The following is a 22334-nucleotide window of genomic DNA, read 5'->3' on the forward strand; positions in this document are numbered from 1 at the left end:
GGGCATAGTTGAAAATATTGTTGGACTTGCTGATTTAGAACTTTTGTCTTTTACCATGGTGGTGGTACCAGGTCAGGCACGGTCTCACTCCAGGTTGCCAAAACTGTAGGAATCTCAGGGAGGTAGGTATCCAGGTGGACGGATGTACATTTTGAGATAATATCCCTGTTCAGTGAGGTCCCCCACACAGGCAGGTGTACAGCCAGAGTCTATGCTATCTCATTGGGAGTCAAGGGCCATGACACAGAGTCAGTGTGTAGTGCAGGACAAAAGGCAGTCTCCACGCTTTACATGACATCCCGGACACATGAAGCCCACACAGAGGGGCACAGGGAGAGGCGCAGACCCGGTGATGTATCTAGGGGCCTGGCCGGCAGGCAGTCCAGCAAGCAACTTTTTTCCCAATATTTATGATTGCCTCTCCTCCTCGGGGTTGCCTGGCAGAAGGATAACGCAGGAGCCCACGGGGCAATAAATGTCTGGAGTCAAATGTGGTGCATTGAGCCCTGATGTTTGGCCTGCCGGCGGCCACCTTCCCCAGAGCACAGCGCTGTAATGCAGGGGGGTGATCAGCATCACGGGCTGGAGACCGCGGCATCCAGCGGATACAATCCTGCCCCCAAGTGGGATCCACCAGAAGGCTGTCACCCCTTGACCCAGCATCTGCAGAGGCTCCCAAGGGCCCCCCAGGTCCAGTTGCATCATCCGCAGTGGGCCACAGTGGGATATCCAAGCGCTCTTCCTCCAGCAGCACCACGGGCTGGGGAGCGCCCGCAGGGTCCGGAGCCCCACGCATCACTGGTCACTCCATGGCGCCTCCAGTCTCCAGGAAGCCCGCAGGTGTGGTGGGAGTACCTGGCCAGGCTACACGAGTGTCTGCTCCACCTGAAGGGCGTCCAACAATTCTCCCACAGGGCTCCCCCAGGCATGCTGCAGGCCTCCCCAGGTTGTCCCAACGCTCTTCCCCCAGTAGCATCTTCGGGCTAGGCCGCTCTCATTGGACTCAGGTCCTGTACATTGCGGGTTACTCTGCTGCGTCTCAGATCCTCAGAGGTTCCGCAGTGGTGAAGGGAGTCCCTAGGCAGGGCACACTATTGTCCGCTACTTCCGCAGGCTGCTCAGCAGCTTGCCCACAAATAGGGCTGCCGACCAGGCCCACGCCTTGCGGGCTTCAAAGGTCAGTGTTATATGTCCCAGGCGCTGACAACTGACCTCAATAGTTCCCCCCTGTAATCCAATAGGTATAGGAGTGCAAGGGGGGTTTGGATGACCAGGATCAGGTGAGGATTCAGCTGTATTTATTAATCGGGATCAGGAGCTCACAAAGGAGCGTCCGGTCTGCCACCTTGGCGGGCCATGCCATAAGTATCCTGACTTTAAGCAATTGAGGCAGTACAGCTATTATCCAGGCTATACACATATGATTTCATGAACAAGCCAGTTTCCACTGTAGTAACAGGTCTAGATTTATTAACTTGTGGAGTTTTACTTAACTGTGCCTCCTACTCTGGCCCAACTACTTTGCAATCTCTGCTGAGTGAGTCCTGTCCAGAAAAGAATCATAGCAACTATCTGTGAGTCAAGGCTAATCACACTGCCAAATGCTTACAATGAGAACAGCCTCAGGCATGCTATCTACTAACTGCCCCCCAGGCCACACTTCAGGGTTATTATAGTTTTAAAGTTTGGAAAATGGATGAAGAACTTCATTTTAAGAAAGCCTTTTCATGGCAAAGTTAAGCAGGAATGCACATTCTGACAATTCCTAACCACAAAAATGAAGACCTTTAACAGCATTACTAGAAAGGAGACCATAAGTACCTACGGATCATTGTGTAGAGCATATTGGTTGAGAACATCAAGGGGCAACAAATTAAAAGAAAAGTGATTTACCATTTAAAAAATTGTGTTGATTTTCCAAAATTTGGCTGATTTCATGGATCCATAATTGACGTACTCCAGGACTGGCTGAATGTAAAATATACATTTCCACACCATCAGCAGATCTGGATAATAGTGCAAATTTACATGGATCACTGTCTACACACTCTTCAAGGCTAAGACAATTCACCTAAAAAAAAAAAAACACAGAACAAAAGAAATAATCAATTACTTTCAATGCAATGCCTCTCTTCTCATTTAATGAACTCATTTTGTGGTGTAAAACCCAGAAACGTTGCATACATCATCAGTCCAATTATAACATATTGTAGAGAAGGTTCTTAAACAATGCTCCTCCACAATAGCTAGTGTGGAAGGTACAGTCAAATAAAGCTTGTCTTTGTTTCCATAAAGAATATTATAATGACTTGCTTAATTTCTTGATTCAGACTGGTTTCATGCAGTATTTTTAACAACCTGTGCTGCAACACAGTTCAATGTCATAGAAATATTGATAAAATATTTTCCAAAAAACGTACATGTAATTACAATGCAAATACAAAAAAGCAAAGAATCTAAATGCTCATTGTAGGAAGTTGGCTTTGTAAATACGATCTCAAAGTGAGAGATAGTGTGCACAGAGTCCAAGGGTTCCCCTTAGAGGTTGATAGTGGCAAAATTAGATAATACAAATGCTCTATTTTGTGGTAGTGTGGTCGACCAGTAGGCTTATCAGAAGGTAGTGTTAAGCATTTGTTGTACACACACTGGCAATAAATGAGGAACACACAATCAAAGACTTATACCAGGCCAATAAGTTTTTATATAGAAAAATATATTTTCTTAATTTATTTTAGAACCACAAGATTCAAGAATAGAAGTAAGTACATAAAATGCAAGGTACTTCACACAGGTAAGTAGGGAACTTTGATTTAAACAGTAGCACACACAGTTTTGGTTAAAATGGCAATAAGCTATTTTAAAAGTGGACACAGTGCAAAAATCAACAGTTCCTGGGAGGTAAGCTTGGTTAGTTTTCTCAGGTAAGTAAAGCACTTACACAGTCAGTCTCCTGGGCATAGGCAGTCCACCGTTGGGGGTTCAAGGCAACCCCAAAGCCACAACACCAGCAACACAGAGTCGGTCAGGTGCAGAGGTCAAAGGAGAGCCCAAAACATGCCTACTGCAAAGGCACCTATGAAGAACAGGGGTGCTCCGGTCCTAGTCTGCTTACAGGTAAGAACCTGCGTCCTCGTGGAGCAGATCAGGGGGGTTTTGTAGAGCACAGGGTTTTGTAGACACACACAAGCACACAAAACACACCCTAAGCGCCACATGGGCGGTGTGCAAAGTAGGCGTCAGGTTTGCTATAGAAAGCAATGGAGGGACCCGGGGGTCACTCTGGTGATGCAGGCAGGGCATAGGGGAGCTTCTCGGGCCAGCCACCAACCGGGCTAGGATGAGGGCCGCCGGCTGGTCACTTCCTGCACTGGTAGGTGGTACTGGGGGCTGCGGGTGCAGTGCTTGGTCCAGGCGTTGGGTTCCTTTGTTACCAGCCAGTTGCAGTCGGTGGGAGCCTCTGGATCCTCTCTGCAGGCGTTGCTATGGGGGTGCAGGGAGGTCGACTCAGGGTGTCCACGTAATTGGAGTCGCCTGGGAGACATCTCTGCGGTGTTGGTTTCTCCAAACTCAAGCCAGGGGCATTGGGTGCAGAGTGTGAAGACTCACGCTTCTGGCGGGAAGTGGAGTCTCTTTAAAAGTTGCTTTAAAGTTGCAAACATGTTGAAGTTTCTTAACAGTGTTCTCGGGAGTTTCTTGGTCCTTCAGGTGCAGGACAGTCCTCTGAGCCCTCATAGGTCGCTGGTCCCGTCGGATGCGTCGCTGTGCAGGTTCTTTGAGTCTGGAGACAGGCCAGTAGGGCTGGGGCCAAGTCAGTTGGAGTCTCCGTTGTCTCTGCGGGGCTTTCAGGTCAGCAGTCCGTCTTCTTTCTTCAGGTTGCAGGAATCTCATTTACTGGGTTCACGGGTCACCCTTAAATACTAAATTTAGGGGTGTGTTTAGGTCAGGGGGGCAGTAGCCGATGGCTACTGTCCTTGAGGGTGGCTACACCCTCTTTGTGCCTCCTCCCTGAGGGGGGAACATCCCTAATCCTATTGGGGTAATCCTCCAAACTCAAGATGGAGGATCTCTAAAGGCAGGGGTCACCTCAGCTCAGGGCACCTTAGGGGCTGTCCTGACTGGTAAGTGACTACTCCTTGTTTTTCGCATTATCTCCTCAGGACTTGCCGCCAAAAGTGGGGGCTGTGTTCGGGAGGGGCAGGCATTTCCACTAGCTAGGATGTCCTGGGGTGCTGAAACAACAGGCAGGAGCCTTTGGGGCTCACCGTCCGGTGTTACAGTTCCTGCAGAGGGAGGTGAGAAGCACCTCCACCCAGTACAGGCTTTGTTCCTGGCCACAGGGTCACTCACCCCATGTGGCCAGAAACTCGTCTGGTTGTGGCAGGCTGGCAGAAACTGGTCAGCCCAGCACTAGGAGCCGGACTGGTATTCAGGGGGTGTAGGAAGTTGGCTCTGTATGCACTATTTCAAACTAAGAAATAGCATGCACAGAGTCCAAGGGTTCCCCTTAGAGGTGAGATAGTGGCAAAAAGAGATAATTCTAATGCTCTATTTTGTGGTAGTGTGGTCGAGCAGTAGGCTTAGCAGAGGGTAGTGTTAAGCATTTGTTGTACACACACAGGCAATAAATGAGTAACACACAATCAAAGACTTATACCAGGCCAATAAGTTTTTATATAGAAAAATATATTTTCTTAGTTTATTATAAGAACCACAGGTTCAAGATTTACAAATAATACTTCAAATGAAAGGTATTTCAGTCAGGTATCTTAGGAACTTTGAATCCACACAATATCATGTACAGTTTTAGCAAAAATGGCAATAAACTATTTTAAACTAGACAGTGCAATTTTCAACAGTTCCTGGGGGAAGTAAGTATTGGTTAGTTTTGCAGGTAAGAAAAACACCTACAGGGTTCAAAGTTGGGTCCAAGGTAGGCCACCGCTGGGGGTTCAGGGCAACCCCAAAGTTACCACACCAGCAGCTCAGGGCTGGTCAGGTGCAGAGGTCAAAGTGGTGCCCAAAACGCATAGGCTTCAATGGAGAAGGGGGTGCACCGGTTCCAGTCTGCCAGCAGGTAAGTACCGGCGACTTCGGAGGGCAGGCCAGAGGGGTTTTGTAGGGCACCGGGGGGACACAAGTCAGCACAAAAAGTACACCCTCAGCGGCACAGGGGTGTCCGGGTGCAGAGTGCAAACAGGCGTCGGGTTTGCAATGGAGTTCAATGGGAAACTCAAGGATCTCTTCAGCGAAGCAGGCAGGCAAAGGGGGGGCTCCTCGGGCTAGCCACCACCTGGGCAAGGGAGAGGGCCTTCTGGGGGTCCCTTCTGCACTGGAGGTCGGATCCTTCAGGTCCTGGGGGCTGCGGGTGCAGTGTTTTTACCAGGCGTCGGGTTCTTTGAAGCAGGCAGTCGCGGTCAGGGGGAGCCTCTGGATTCCATCTGCAGACGTCGCTGTGGGGGCTCAGGGGGGTCCACTCTGGCTACTCACGGGCTCGCAGTCGCCGGAGAGTCCTCCCTGTAGTGTTGTTTCTCCACAGGTCGACCCGGGGGCGTTGGGTGCAGAGTGGAAAGTCTCACGCTTCCGGCGGGAAACGTGGAGTCCTTTAAAAGATGTTTCTTTGTTGCAAGTTTCAGTCTTTGTGGAACAGGGCCGCTGTCCTCTGGAGTTCTTGGTCCTTTTAGATGCAGGGTAGTCCTCAGAGGCTTCAGAGGTCGCTGGACCCTGGGGGACGCGTCTCTGTTGCAGTTTTTCTCGAAGTGGGGAGACAGGCCGGTAGGGCTGGGGCCAAAGCAGTTGGTGTCTCCGTCTTCTCTGCAGGGCTTCAGGTCAGCAGTCCTTCTTCGTCTTCAGGTTGCAGGAATCTATTTTCCTAGGTTCTGGGGGCCCCTAAATGCTCAATTTAGGGGTGTGTTGAGGTCTGGGGGGTTAGTAGCCAATGGCTACTAGCCCTGAGGGTGGCTACACCCTATTTGTGCCTCCAGGGGCACATCCCTAATCCTATTGGGGGAATCCTCCATCTGCAAGATGGAGGATTTCTAAAAGTCAGAGTCACCTCAGCTCAGGACACCTTAGGGGTTGTCCTGACTGGCCAGTGATGACTCCTTGTTTTTCTCATTATCTCCTCCGGCCTTGCCGCCAAAAGTAAGGCCGTGGCCGGAGGGGGCGGGCATCTCCACTAGCTGGGATGCCCTGTGGCGCTGTAACAAAGGGGGTGAGCCTTTGAGGCTCACCGCCAGGTGTTACAGCTCCTGCAGGGGGAGGTGAGAAGCACCTCCACCCAGTACAGGCTTTGTTACTAGCCACAGAGTGACAAAGGCACTCTCCCCATGTCGCCAGCAACATGTCTGGTGTGTGGCAGGCTGCTAAAACTTGTCAGCCCACACTGGAAGTCGGGTATGTTTTCAGGGGGCATCTCTAAGATGCCCTCTGGGTGTATTTTACAATAAAATGTACACTGGCATAAGTGTGCATTTATTGTGCTGAGAAGTTTGATACCAAACTTCACAGTTTTCAGTGTAGCCATTATGGTGTTGTGGAGTTCGTGTATGACAGGCTCCCAGACCATAGACTCTTATGGCTACCCTGCATTTACAATGTCTAAGGTTTTGCTTAGACACTGTAGAGGCATTGTGCTCATCCACCTATGCCCTCACCTATGGTACAGTACACCCTGCCTTAAGGCTGTAAGGCCTGCTAGAGGGGTGACTTATCTATGCCATGGGCAGTGTGAGGTTGGCATGGCACCCTGAGGGGAGTGCCATGTCGACTTTGTCATTTTCTCCCCACCAGCACACAAGCCGGCAAGCAGTGTGTCTGTGCTGAGTGAGGGGTCCCCGGGGTGGCATAAGACATGCTGCAGCCCTTAGAGACCTTCCCCGGCATCAGGGCCCTTGGTACCAGGGGTACCAGTTACAAGGGACTTACCTGGATGCCAGGGTGTGCCAATTGTGGAGACAAAGGTACAGTTTTAGGGAAAGAACACTGGTGCTGGGGCCTGGTTAGCAGGCCTCAGCACACTTTCAAATCATAACTTGGCATCAGCAAAGGCAAAAAGTCAGGGGGTAACCATGCCAAGGAGGCATTTACTTCCAGGGGGCATCTCTAAGATGCCCTCTGGGTGTATTTTACAATAAATCCTACACTGGCATCAGTGTGCATTTATTGTGCTGAGAAGTTTGATACCAAACTTCCCAGATTTCAGTGTAGCCATTATGGAACTGTGGAATTCGTAACTGACAGACTCCCAGACCATATTCTCTTTATGGCTACCTTGCCCTTACCATGTTTAAGGTTTGGCTTAGACACTGTAGGGGCATAGTGCTCATGCACAAATGCCCTCACCTGTGGTATAGAGCACCCTGCCTTAGGGCTGTAAGGCCTGCTAGAGGCGTGACTTACCTATGCCACAGGCAATGGGGTTTGCGCATGGCACTCTGAGGGGAGTGCCATGTCGACTTAGTCATTTTCTCCCCATCAGCACACACAAGCTGTGAGGCAGTGTGCATGTGCTGAGTGTGGAGTCCCCAGGGTGGCATATTACATGCTGCAGCCCTTAGAGACCTTCCCTGTTCACAGGGCTCTTGGTACCAGGGGTACCATTTACAAGGGACTTATCTATGTGCCAGGGCTGTGCCAATTGTGGGAACAAAGGTACAGTTTAGGGAAAGAACATGGGGCTGGGCCTGGTTAGCAGGGTGCCAGAACACTTTCAGTCATAACTGCCATCAACAAAAGGAAAAAAGTGTGGGGGGGGGGTAACCATGCCAACAGTGGCATTTTCCTACACAACCCCGCTCAAACAAAAGAGGATAAGACTAAGCTTTCCCAAGAGAGTCTTTATTGTCTAAGTGGAATAACCTGGAAAGGCCAAAAGGCCATCTACATTGGCATGGGCAGTCCCAGGTCTGTGTTCCAATACAAAGTAAATTCGCTGTAGGGATATGGACCACCTCAAAAGTTTAGGGTTCTCACCTTTCATTTGCATTAGCCATCTGAGAGGTCTGTGGTCAGTTTGAACTGTGAAGTGAGTACCAAAAAGGTATGGTCTTAACTTCTTCAGGGACCAAACCACAGCAAAGGCGGCCTCCCTCTTAATGGCACTCCAATGCTGCTCTCTGGGGTGTAACCTCCTGCTAATAAAAGCAACAAGACTGGTTAAGGCCATCATGATTGGTTTGGGACAGGACTGCTCCTATACCATGTTCAGAGGCATTTGTCTGCACAATGACCTGCCTAGAATAATCTGGAGCTTTGAGAACTGGTGCTGAGCACATAGTTTCTTTCAGGGTGTCAAAGGCCTGTTGACAGTCAAGGGTCCAGTTTACCTCCTTGGGCATCTTCTTTGAGGTTGTTACTGAGGGGTGTCACAATGGATCCATAACCCTTCACAAACCTCCTGTAATATCCAGTCAAGCCACGGAATGCCCTGACTTGAGTCTGGGATTTTGGAGCTCCCAGTCCAGAATTGTCTACATATTGGGTTGTAAAGGCTGGACCTGGCCTCCACCTACAAGGTGGCCCAAGTATACAACTGTGCCCTGCCCTATATGCCATTTGGATGCTTTGGTAGAGAGGCCTTCTGTTTGCAAGGCCTGCAAAACCTTCTGCGGCTTGATCAGGTGATCCTGACAGCTGGAGCTGAAGACAGAAATATCATCTAGATGAACAAGTTACTTACCTTCGGTAACGAGGTATCTGGTAAAGACTCTATCTAGCTGCAGATTCCTTACCTTAGAATTCCCTGGCGTCAACTTCGAATCCGGAGTTTTTTCTGAGCAGTACCCTGCGCGCGCGCTGTCGGGCGTCGTCGTTTGGATCCGCGTGCGCCAGCGTCGTTGGAGCCGTCTATGACATCAAGGTTGTCTATATAAACGCCGTCTCGGCACGCGTACGTCAGTTCTTTTCCACAACTTCCCACGCTGGAAGCGCAGAATCATGGAAGAACCAACTATCATGTATTTCACCTCTTCAACTGTTTGGAGTAAAACATTCTTTCATGCCTTTAAGAAAGGCAAAAAGATGCCAAGGTCAAAAATACACATATGTACACATAAATACATATATACAAATATATACATATCTACATGAGAAAAATTTCCCCAGAGCGGGGAGGCTTGGGCGGGTGTAAGGATTCTGCAGCTAGATAGAGTCTCTACCAGATACCTCGTTACCGAAGGTAAGTAACTTGTTCATCTGATAGAGACTTCTAGCTGCAGCTTCCTTACCTTAGAATAGATACCCAAGCTATAACCCATGGCGGTGGGTCTGCAGGAGATTTTTACACAAGAAAGTCTTGCAAAACAGACCGGGCAAAATGCCCCTCTCTTCTCACCTGGCTATCCATGCAGTTGTGTTTTGCGAACGTGTGCAAAGAAGCCCACGTTGCAACCTGATAAATGTCCACTACCGGTACGCCACGTGCTAATGCAGTAGTAGCAGCTTTTCCCCTAGTGGAATGAGCTCTCAAGCCCTCTGGAGGCTGCTTCTTCGCCAAAGCGTAGCATATTTTTATACAGAGAACGACTCAGCGTGAAATGGATCGTTTCTGCACTGCCCGACCCTTCTTTGCACCAACGTACCCCACAAAGAGTTGGTCGTCCACCCGGAACTCTTTCATGCGGTCAAGGTAGAACGATAACGCTCTTTTTGGGTCCAGCCAATGGAGACGCTCCTCTTCCTTAGAGGGATGCGGTGGTGCAAAGAAGGTGGGTAGGGTGATATTGTGACTCAGATGCAAAGGGGTCACCACCTTGGGGAGGAAAGAGGTACGAGTTCTGTGAACCACTTTTTCAGGAAAGACTGAGATACAGCGGTTTTGATGACAAAGCCTATAGCTCACTAACTCTTCTGGCAGATGAAATTGCCACCAAAAACGCTGTCTTAATAGTGAGCAGCCGAAGAGGACAGTTATGCAAGGGCTCGAAGGGAGCACACATAAGGAAAGTAAGAACCAAATTAAGATCCCACTGGGGCATAACGAAAGGCACAGGCGGGAATAGATGTACAAGCCCTTTCAAAAATCTCTACTATAGGTGATTTAAACAGAGATGGTTGATCGGGCAACTAAAGAAAAGCCGATAAGGCTGCAAGATAGCCCTTGAGAGTCCCCAAGGAGGAACCCTGCTGGGCGAGAGACAAAATAAACAAAAGGATGTTAGACAGAGAAGAAGAAAGAGGATCAATAGACCTCTCTGAACAATATGAAACAAAACGTTTCCAACGGCAGGCGTAGATCGACTTAGTGGAGGGACGCCTGGCTGCCAGAATGACATCACAAACCTCAGGAGAGAGGTCATAAACCATCAACTGTCGCCGCTCAATCTCCACGCATGAAGGCGCAGAGTTGACAGGTTCTGGTGGAGAACCTTCCCTTGCTGCTGCGACAGAAGATCCTCCCGAAGAGGCAGCCTGATTGGAGGACCAATGCTCATTTTGAGAAGCTCTGGATATCAAACTCTCCATGCCCAATCCGGAGCCACTAGGATTACTTGGGCCTGGTCTTTCTTAATATTCTTGAGAACTCTGGGCAGAAGTGGTATAGGCGGAAAGGCGTGCAGGAGGCCTGAACTCCACTTGCGATGAAAAGCATCACCTACCGATAGCCCCCTTGGAAACTCCAACGCGCAAAACTGCTGACATTGCGCGTTCTCTACGGAGGCGAACAGATCTAACCAAGGCTCTCCCTACTGCTGAAAGAGTCCTTGGCCACCTCCGGATGGAGACACCATTTGTGATCCTCTAAGCATTTTCGTCTGAGTTCGTCTGCTCTGGCGTTCAGAGAACCTGCCAGGTGTTGAACTACCAGGGTCATACCCTGCTGTTCCAGCCATGTCCAGAGACGTGAAGCCTCTTGACAAAGGGTCCACAACCCCACACCGCCCTGCTTGTTGCAGTACCAGGTTGCGGTAGTGTTGTCTGTGAACACCTGCACCACCTTCCCTTTCACAACAGGAAGAAATGCTTTTAATGCTAGCCAGATCGCCCGAAGCTCCAACAAGTTGATGTGGAGCCCGGATTCCGCCGGAGACCAGTGAACTCTGATCTCTACCTCCCCCAGATGGCCGCACCATCCCAGAAGTGACGCATCTGTCACTACCGTTAGATCTGGTTGGGAAAGGGAGAGGGGTCTGCCCTTGACCCACTTGCAGCTCACTAACCACCACTGCAGATCTTTTGCAGTCCCCTCCGAGATCTGAACTACGTCGGTAAGATTTCCCTGATGCTGTGCCCATTGGATCTTCAGGTCCCACTGCAGAGCCCTCATGCGCCATCTGGCATGCTTGACTAACAGGATGCAGGAAGCCATGAGTCCCAGCAGCCTCAGAGTCTGTCTCACCGAGATCCAGGACAGAGGCCGAAACATCGGAATCATAACCTGAATATCCTGAACCCGCTGACCAGGAGGATAAGCCCAATACTGCACTGTGTCCAGAACAGCTCAGATGAAAGTGAGCTTCTGAGAGGGAGTCAGGTGTGACTTCGGCACATTATAGTGAACCCCAGCGAATGCAAGAGGTCCTCCGTCGTCTGGAGGTGGGTGACGAGAGCCTGGGGCGTAGGAGCCTTCAACAGCCAATCGTCCAGTTAGGGGAAGACTGAAATCCCTGACCTGCGCAAATGAGCTGCCACCACCGCCATCACCTTTGTGAACACCCGAGGGGCACTGGTGAGACCAAAAGGAAACACGGTAAACTGAAAGTGCTTGTGGCCCACCTTGAACCGCAGGTAACGCCTGTGGGCTGGCAGGATAGGAATATGGAAATATCCAACCTGCTAATTCAACACTATCATCCAGTCTCCTTGGTCTAGGGCAGACAAAACCTGAGCAAGAGTGAGCATCTTGAATTTCTCCTTCTTGAGGAAGAGATTGACGTCTCTTAAATCCAAGATAGGGCGAACGCTTTTGTTCTTTTTGGGAATCAGAAAGTAGCGGGAATAACAACCACTGCCTACTTCTGATATCGGGACTCTTTCTACGGCTCCCTTGGCCAAGAGAGCTGTACTTCCTCTCAGAGCAAAGCTAGATGGTCCTCCATCAGCCATTCCTTTGTCGGAGGGATAGTGGGTAAACTGTGGCTGAAGTGGTACCACACCCCTTCCGAAGCCTCAAAAGGGGCGAAAGACAGACTGCTGTCGTGCCGTGCTGGCCGTGGCTCGAGAATCCTTGAACCTCTCAAGCGCGGAATCTGCCTTTTCGCCAAAAAGGCAAGAGCCATTAAAGGGCATGTCCATCAAGCTAGACTAGACATCCCCTGAAAAACCAGTAGAACGTAGCCAGGCGTGGCGACGTAGGGCCACTGACGATGAAATCGCTCTGCCCAGCGAGTCGGTCATGTCCAAGCCACACCGGATCGTAAACTTGGCTGCATCTCTCCAATCCTTTACAGCCTGGGTTAGAGTGCCCCGTACACCCTCCGGGACCTGGGGCAGCACTTGCGACACCGTGTCCCATAAAGTATGGGAATAACGGCCCAATAGGCAAGAGGTGTTTACGGACCTCAATGCCAGGCTGGTGGAAGAAAACATCTTCTTCCCAAGCTGATCCAGCCTCTTGGATTCCCTATCCGGGGGAGTGGAAGGGAAGGCACCACGGGAAGTAGAGGCTTGGACAACCAAGCTCTCAGGAGTGGAGTGTTGAGTCAGGAAACTAGGGTCGCTGGGAGTGGGTCTATGGCGGCGGCCGACCGTCCTATTCACAGGAGCCCCTTTGCTGGGTTTGGGCCACGTACCCAGAAGGACGTCTGTAAGAGCCTCATTGACGGGCAACAATGGCTCTGATGTTGACACCCCCGGCTGAAGCACTTCTGTCAGGATATTCGTCCTGACTGGCACCGTAGGCAAATCTAGGTCCAAGACCTCAGCTGCCCTATGCACCACCATAGCGAAAGAAGCACCCTCCTCCGTAGCCACATTAGGAGGAGAGAGCATACCAGTATCTGGAGACGTGTCCAGTCCACTGGCCTCCTCTAGATCCTCATACCAGTCCTGTTGCAATCCAGATTCTAAAGGGTCCTCAGACCCCTCCCATTCCTCTCCTGCGTCTGGCTGTTCCAAATAATGCTCAGACAATGATCTGGGCCGAATTGGCTCTGTCGAAGCCGGAGCAAGGTTGTACAACGTCGCTCCGGATCATCCGGAATAAGGATGGGGCTGCCACCGGTGGGTGCCGGTGGCGGAATCGTCGATGTCGGACCCGGCGCAGAAGGAGGCCGACTGTGAGAGACCGGCACTGGTCCAGGTCCGGTATCGGATCCTGGGGTCCCCAACGGCACAGAGGCTGAAGCCGCCAGCGTCGAATCCGAAGGGGCCCCTGCTGACCCTGCGGTGCCCGAAGACCTACCCGAGGGTGCAGCCCGCTCAAAAACGAGACGCATGGCCTTGTTGTAGAATTCTTTTATCTGAGTGGGGGTTGTTCCGGTCCCTGGAAAGGGGGGAAGACGCGGAGTCGACCCTGGCGACGGCTTCGCAGAACCGCGCTCGGAACGTTGACGTTCCCTAGACACCTCGGCGGCTGACGGGCGTGGCGAAGACAAAGTCCGCTTGGACTTCTTCTTCTTGTGCCTCTTACCTTCCGATAACCTCGATTGCAAGATAGAGGACTTGGGGCTCCGGGAGCGGTGCAGCGACCTCCTCCTACTGTGGGACTGTGACCGCCGCGGAGTCGCGCCGACCGAAGACGAATGTCGGGCCGCAAGAAGCTTAAGGGATCTCTCCCTCAAGGCCTTCGGCACCATGGCCCGACAGTCGGAGCACGAGGTGGAATCGCGGTCCTTCTCTAGGCACCAAAGACAAACTCGTGCGGATCCGTCACCGACATGGTGCGATGACACGCACCACACAGTTTGAATCCTGTCTTTCTCGAAGACATGACTCCAAACAGTCAAAAAAGCGTCGACAAACCTTCGAAGCAGTGTAGCTCTTTCCAAAACTGCGCTTAACCAGCGCGGAAGGAAAAGAACTGACGTACACGCGGCGAGACGGCATCTATATAGACAACTGTGATGTCATAGATGGCTCCAACGATGCTGACGACGCACGCGGAGCTGGTCGACGCACGTGGATCCGAACGACGCAGCCTGACGGTGCGCGCGCAGGGTACTGCTCAGAAAAAACTCTGGATTCGAAGCTGACGCCAGGGAATTCTAAGGTAAGGAAGCTGCAGCTAGAAGTCTCTATCAGATATACTGCACTAAAGGACTCCAAACCAGCAAGGACTTGATTCACCAACCTTTGGAAGGTGGCAGTGGTATTCTTTAAGCCAAAGGACATGACAGTGAACTGATAATTCCCATCAGGTGTACAGAATGCTATCTTTTCTTTTGCTCCTGGTGCCATCCTAATTTGCCAGTACCCTGCAGATAGGTTGTTAAGTCAAAGGTACTCAGAAATTTGGCTGCACCTAACTTGTCAATCAATTCATCAGCTCTGGGTATGGGGTGAGCATCTGTCTTGGTGATAGAATTGAGCCCTCTGTAGTCCACACAGAACCTCATTTATCTCTTTCCATCTTTGGTATGAGGTTTGGGGACCAACACCACTGGGCTAGCCCAGGGACTGTCAGAGTGCTCTATTGCCCCTAACTCCAGCATCTTGTGGACTTCCATGTTGATGCTCTCCTTGACTCGGTCAGACTGTCTGAATATTTTATTTTTGGCAGGCAAACTGTTTCCTGTGTCCACATTATGGGTACATAGGTGTGTCAGACTAGGAGTCAAGGAGAAGAACTCAGCATATTGCTGCAGGGCTTGCCTGCAGTCAGCTTGCTGTTGGGCAGAGAGGGTGTCTGAGTAGACACTCCAGCTACTGTCCCATCTTTAGGGTCAGTTGAGAGAAGGTTAGGGAGAGGTTCACTCTCTGCTTCCTGATCCTCATCAGTAACCATCAGCATGGTTATGTCTGCCATCTCACTGTAGCGTTTCAGGCGGTTAACATGGATCACCCTCTTTGGTGTACTGCTAGTGCCCAGGTCCACTAGATAAGTGACCTGAATCTTTTTCTCAAGAAGTGGGTAAGGGCCACTCATCTGTCCTGAAGTGCCCTAAGAGCCACAGGCTCCAGAACCCAGAATTTCTGCCCTGACTGAAATTCAACTATTACAGCCTTTTGGTCATACCACAACTTCTGGAGTTGCTGGCAGGCCTCCAGGTTTTTGAATGCCTTTTCCATGTACTCAGCCATCCTTGAGCGGAGGCCAAGCACATAGTCCACCACATCTTGTGTAGGCTTATGGAGAGGTCTCTTCCAGCCTTCTTTTAGAAGTGCCAGTGGTCCCCCTTAAAGGATGGCCAAACAGAAGCTCAAAGGGGGAAACCCCTACTCCGTTCTGTGGCACCTCTCTGTAGGTGAAAAGTAAACATGGCAGGGGGACATCCCACCTCCTTTTGAGTTTTCAGGGAGTCCCATGATCATGCCCTTCAATGTCTTGTTAAATCTCTCGACAAGTCCATTGGTTTGTGGATGATATTGTGTGGTGAACTTATAAGTCAATCCACACTCATTCCACATGTGCTTTAAGTAAGCTGACATGAAGTTTGTACCTCTGTCAGAAACCACCTCCTTAGGGAAGCCCACTCTGGTAAAAATACCAATTAGGGCCTTGGCTACTGCAGGAGCAGTAGTTGACCTAAGGGGAATTGCTTCAGTGTATCTGGTAGCATGATCCACTACTACCAGTGTGTATTGGTTCCCTGAGGCTATGGGAGGTTCTAGTGGACCCACAATGTCCACACCAACCCTCTCAAAGGGGACCCCCACCCCTGGAAGTGGAATGAGGGGGGCCTTTGGATGGCCACCTGTCTTGCCACTTGCTTGACAGGTGACACAGGAGCTACAAAACTCCCTTACTTTCTGGGACATATAGGGTCAGTAGAAATGGTTCACAAATCTGTCCCATTTCTTGGTCTGTCCCAAATGCCCAGCTTGGGGAATGTCATGGGCCAATGTGAGGATGAACACCCTAAACTCCTGAGGCACTACCACTTTCCTAGTGGCACCAAGTTTGGGATCGCTTGCCTCAGTGAAATGGAATCCATCCTCCCAATAGACCCTGCGGGAACCATTGACATCTCCCTTTTCCTGTTCAGCAGCTTGCTGTCTCAGGCCTTCAAGAGTGGGACAACTCTTTTGTCCCTTACACAGCTGCTCCCTTGAGGGCCCCCTGGACCCAAGAGCTCCACCTGGTAAGGTTCCAGCTCTATGGACTCAGTTCCCTCAGGGGATAGGGCCCCTCCCTGGGAAGAGAGGGCCTGTTTCTTTTGGTTGCCCTGTCCTCTTACCCTTTCTCTTGGAAGCTTGGGCCATTATTCCAGGCTCCAACACTTCTTTTTCACCCTGTGCTCTGCCCTGTCCTCTTGTTTTTACACACCAGTTCAGGGATACCCAGCATGGTTGCATGGGTCTTGAGTTCTACCTCAGCCCATGCAGAGGGCTCCATATCATTCTCTAGCAAACACTCTACTGGAATTGCACAAGAAACCATTACCTGTTTCAGGCCAGTAACCTATCCCCATTCTAAAGTCACCATTGCCATGGGATGGACTTTTGTTACATTATCAGCACTAGTAACTGGAGAAGTTTGCCCAGCCAAATACTGTCCTGGGGAAACCAGTTTCTCTGTCTCCATAGTGACTAGTGACACTGGCACCTGTATCCCTCTGGGCTTTTACCTTTGTCCCATTTATCAAGAGCTGCTGCCTGTATTTTTGCATGTTAGGCGGCCAAGTAGGTAGTGTGGCTATATTCCCCCCAACCCCTCCCAAGAGACTAAAGAGACTCACTCAGCACATGCACACTGCCCCACAGCTTGCGTGTGCTGGTGGGGAGAAAAAAACTAAGTCGACATGGCACTCCCCTCAGGGTGCCATGCCCCCAACCCACTGCCTGTTGCATAGGTAAGTCACCCCTCTAGCAGGCCTAAAAGCCCTACTGCAGGGTGCACTATACCACAGGTGAGGGTATAGCTACAAGAGCCCTATGACCCTACAGTGTCTAAGTCCATTCTTAGACATTGTAAGTGCAGGGTAGCCATAAACAGTATATGGTCTGGGAATATGTCAAACAAACACGAATTCCAATGCTTCATAATGGCTACACTGAATACTGGGAAGTTGGTAACCAACTTCTCACCACAATAAATCCACACTGATGCCAGTGTAAGATTTTTTTAGATATGCACTCAGAGGGCATCTTAGAGATGCCCCCTGCATGCCAGCCCAACTGCTAGTGCTAGGCTGACCGGTCTCTGCCAGCCTGCCACTTCCAGATTAGTTTCTGGGCACATGGTGTGAGTGTCTATTTGCACTCTGTGACCAGGAACAAAGCCTGTCCTTGGTGGAGGTGCTTCACACCTCCCCCTGCAGGAACTTTAACACCTGGCGGTGAACCTCAAAGGCTCAAGTCTGGTGTTACAACGTCCCAGGGCACTCCAGCTGGTAAAGATGCCCCCCCCCCCAGACACAGCTCCACTTTTGGCGCCAAGTACGGAAGAGTTAATGAGAAAAATAAGTAGTCACCCTTAAGTCAGGACAGCCCCTAAGGTGTCCAGAGCTGAGGTAACCCCTTCCTTAGAAAATCCTCCATCTTGGCATGGAGGATTTAGCCCAATAGGATTAGGGATGTGCCGCCCCTCCCCAAAGGGAGGAGGCACAAGGAGGGTGTAGCCACCCTCAGGGACAGTAGCCATTGGCTACTGCCCTCCAGCCCTAAACACGTCCCTAAATCTAGTATTTAGGGGTGACCCTGAACCCAGGAAACCAGATCCATGATGACCTAACAAGTAGAAGGACTGCTGACCTGAAAACCCCGCAGAGAAGAAAGAGATGACACCTGCTTTGGCCCCAGTCCTACCAGCCTGTCTTCAGATTCAAAGAACCTGCAACAGCAACGCATCCAGCGGGCCCAGCGACCTCTGCCAACTCAGTGGACTACCCTGCAAACACAAAGGATCAAGAAACTCCAGTAGACAGCTGCTCTGTCCAAAGCAACAAATAAGAAACCATTTTTAATGGGACTCCCACCTCACTCCTGAAGCGTGAGTCCCCAACACTCTGCACCCGACTCCCCGGACCATGTCCAGAGAAATCAACACTGCAGAGAGGACCCCCAGGCGACTCCCACGACGTGTTCACACTGAGACAACCTCCCAGAACCCCCACGACGACGCCTGCAGAGAGCATCCAGAGGATCCCCATGATGACGACTACCCGGTAACAAAGAACCCGATGCCTAGAAGAAGCACTGCACCCGCAGCCCCCAGGCCTGAAAGGAACCAACTACCGGTGCAGGAGTGACCAACAGGTGGCCCTCATCTTTGCCCAGTCGGTGGCTGCCCCAAGAAGCCCACCTTTGCCCTGCCTGCATCGCCAGAGTGACCCACACTGCACCCGGCCGCCTGTGCCGCTGAGGGTATATTTTGTGTGTCTGTTTGGGACCCCTCCCCCCCCAGTACTGTACAAAACCCCCCTGGTCTGCTCCCCAAGGACGCAGGTACTTACCTGCTAGCAGACTGGAACCGGAGCACCCCTAGTCTCCATAGGCAGCTATGTTATTTGGGCCCCTGTTTGACCTCTGCACCTAACTGGCCCTGTGTTGCTGGTGGGTTACCTTGAACCCCCAACGGTGGGCTGCCTAAGCCCCAGTGAATGAACTTGTAAGTGCTTTACTTACCTGACAAACTACCCTTTACTTACCTCCCCATGAACTGTTGATTTTTGCACTATGTCCACTTTTATAATAGTTTATTGCCATTTTATGCTAAACTGTGTACATTACTGTTTTAATTTAAAGTTCTATATTTACCTATGCCAAGTACCTTACAATTTATGTATTTACTTTAAATCTGAATCTTGTGGTTCTAAAATAAAATAAGAAAATATTATTTTTCTATATAAAATCCTATTGGCTTGGAGTTAAGTCTTTGAGTGTGTGTTCCCATTTATTGCCTGTGTGTGTACAACAAATGCTTAACACTACCCTCTGATATGCCTAACTGCTCTACCACAATACCACAAATAGAGTGTTAGTATTATCTATTATTGCCAGTAACAACCTCTAAGGGGAACCACTGGACTCTGTGCACACTATCTCTCACTTTGAGATAGTATATACAGAGACAGCTTTTTACAGATGTCCTCTTCATTGAGGCTGCCCTAAATGTTCCCAGAGGAGCTGGACTGCCCTGTGGAAGATCCAGATCCAGTGAGTTCTATCCTTGGAGACAGGGACCACCTAGGGACCTGGTCTCCCTAGTTAGGTGAGGAGCGGGGAGATCATTCACCTCATCTCTAACATCTTCCACCTCTGAGGGGAGGTCTTCCTCCTCAGCAGGGTGGTCCCTGGTGTACTCTGCAAGAGCTCCTGGAGCTTGACCTTGGTAGGTTTGGAACCAGTTCTAATTTTCTCAGCTTTCAGAGGGACCTTAGCTCTGCCATCCCTAGATGGAGGTAAGCAGTGAGTTTGAGTTCTATCACTACATCCTCTGAGCCATTCATTAGGTCTCTAAAGTTGGGATTACTTTTTAGAAACTAAAAACTACTTCTAGTAACTAGATCCTAACTTTACAGTAACTTAAACTAAAATCAATTTGCTAAGGGAACTTAACCAAGGCCCCAGCTGGACTTTTAAAAATTTGGAAAAAAATTGTCAAAGTCAAAAATCAGTTTTCTAAAGGCAATTTTTTTAATTTAGTCGTGTGATAAGGTATTGGCTGAGTAGTCCAACAAATGCAACGTCGTAGACTCCACTGTTGATCCACCAATGTAGGAAACTAGCTCTGTATATAATATATAAAAATGATATATAGGCCCTCATTATGACACTGGCGGTAAGTCCCGCTTACCGCCAATGGCAACCGTTGCGGCGGTGGATTACCGCTACCCATATTATGACACACACATAGCAATCCATCACTATACAGACACACACACAAGTTTGCCAGACCAAAGGGCAGTACCAAAGCCCACATTGTTACGCCAACAGAATTATGCCCACAGCATTATGACCCACGCTCACAATACACACACTCAAACAAAACACCACCACATTGGACAATTCAAACTACACACACCTGACACACATACACACACCACACCCACACACACACACCACTACAAAACACACATCCACACTACCCACAACCCCTTACGACAAAATAAATATTGCCAACTGAGAGAGACAGACCAAGAGCACCCACAGAACCAGAGCCACAAAACACCACCACCCATATACCATCCATGTACCGTACAGCACTCACCCCAACACATCACCCCACACACCCTCAGCAACCACCACTCACACTACACCCATGGCACCACAAGGACACCCCAGGTTCTCAGAGGAGGAGCTAAGGGTCATGGTGGTAGAAATCATCCGGGTAGAGCCACAGCTATTCGGATCACAGGTGCAGTAGACATCCATTGCTAGGAAGATGGAGCTATGGCGGAGGATCGTGGACAGGGTCATCGCCGTGGGACAGCACCCAAGAACAAGGGATGAGATCAGAAAGAGGTGGAACGACCTACGGGGGAAGGTGCGTTTTGTGGTAGCAAGACACCAGATAGCAGTACAGAGGACAGGCGGTGGACCCCCACCTACTCCCCCACAACTAACAACATGGGAGGAGCAAGTCTTGGCAATCATGCATCCTGAGGGCCTGGCAGGAGTAGCAGGAGGACTGGACTCTGGTAAGTTAAATCTTTACTACTATCACCCCCTACCTGCATGCCATCACATACCCCCACCCACACCCTAACCCTCACCCCCATCACTCCACCACCTCCCACACACCCCACCATCACAGCCCACCCCTCCCAAAACGAAGGCATGCATGTAGCACCAATGCACGGACCCCCATCACAGACATGCATGGACCACATCTCTAAAGCACTTGAGACAATCTCCTAGCCGACCAAATCACTACTCACACAAGGCAAAGCTGCCAGGGCAATAACAACTATAGAGGGCAACACAACCATGCACATGATGGCACACATAGAAACAATAACACTGAATTTACATCCCCACCGGTCCCCCATCCAACATCACCTGAGATGAGGTGCCAGCAACATCCAGAAGAGGCCCACAATGATGACAGCAGCTCTGGACATCTGGATGATCAACCTGGCCCGTCAGGGACCACTGGACAGTCGGTTACCCAGGCTCAGTCCCATACCACCACAGAGCCTCCCCCCTCAGGAAACACCAGCACAGTATCCACCCAGCGGGCCCATACCACTGTCCACAGGACACGTCAATCAGCTGTGTGTACACCACGACAGGGAGCCTAGGACACCCCACAAACACCGGCCGAACAGGGACCTGGGGTCAGTAGCAGTGGGCACACGGTTCAGGGGACAGAGGCAAAAGGACAACAGGGAAGCTGGGAGGACTGCTGTGCGACGGGGGAGGACAGGCCCAGGGAACCGACCCTCTAGGAGGCACTCAACAACATCCTGGAAGCATACCACCATTCCCAGGAGACGATGGGCCAGATACTAGACAAGTTGCAGGAGACCCAACGGCTGCAGGTGGGACAGTACCTGAAGATCAGGGAGGACCTGAGGGACATCGCCACCACGCTGGTCACCATTGCAGGGGTGCTGGCAGACATGGCCAACACCATGAGGGAGGCAGTGGCACACCAACGGGCCCCAGATACTAGACACACCGATAAACAGCCCTCCACCTCCGCTGTGGCTAGTGGACAGGAGGTCCGCCACAGGAACAATAGGCCACCAGCACCCCTCCCCTGGCAGAAGGAGAACCACCCCGCAAACCGTCCCTGCGATCAAGGCAGAAGCCAGAGAACATTGACAAGACCCCACCAGGAAAAATTACTCTCCTGAATGTCACCCTTGTGTCCCACTCTGTCACCCTGTCCACCTTGAACTGCCATTGCTTCACTTCCTATGCCCCCTTGGACAATGCAGCTGTGATACAAATAGAGTGGACTCTAAACTGGACTTTCCTCCATCAGCAATCCAGCCCTTTGCAATACCCCCTCCACTTATAAGCACCTAAATAAACACCCTTGGAAAAATACAAGTATGGAGTCTGTCAATTGATTGAACTATGCATACGTTTAAAAAGCTTTAAACATTGCAATTCAACTGTACAGTAATGTATACATAGTTATGACCTGTAGTTGGCTGCAGTCAACACACAAGGAGCCAGAGTGGGGCACAGATATCTGAGAATAGAGATGCCAAGGGGTACAGTAAGTGGCCATAGTAGTGGGAAAATCAGCCTGCCATGTACAATGTCCAACACAAAACTGTCAATGACAGTGTCTTACCTGTGTGTCACTGTAAGTACTGTTGTATTATTGCTGTTCTGTT

At 50.5% G+C, this 22334-nt stretch overlaps 1 protein-coding gene across 5 annotated transcripts in view; it reads right to left on the reverse strand.

The window, feature by feature from the left end:
• The window catches only part of TRIO (trio Rho guanine nucleotide exchange factor), a 3522386-nt gene that overhangs the window by 698414 nt on the left and 2801638 nt on the right, over positions 1 to 22334 (reverse strand). For all 5 annotated transcript variants that reach the window (XR_011200906.1, XM_069219639.1, XM_069219640.1 and 2 more), the window contains exon 47: positions 1894 to 2071. Coding sequence is in view for 4 of the 5 variants with exons in the window: in XM_069219639.1 (XP_069075740.1) it covers positions 1894 to 2071 (178 nt within the window). In the remaining variant the exon portion in view is untranslated. The remainder of the gene's footprint in view (positions 1 to 1893; positions 2072 to 22334) is intronic.

Source organism: Pleurodeles waltl, chromosome 2_2 (genome assembly GCF_031143425.1).
Source record: "Pleurodeles waltl isolate 20211129_DDA chromosome 2_2, aPleWal1.hap1.20221129, whole genome shotgun sequence".
Taxonomy (NCBI): domain Eukaryota; kingdom Metazoa; phylum Chordata; class Amphibia; order Caudata; family Salamandridae; genus Pleurodeles; species Pleurodeles waltl.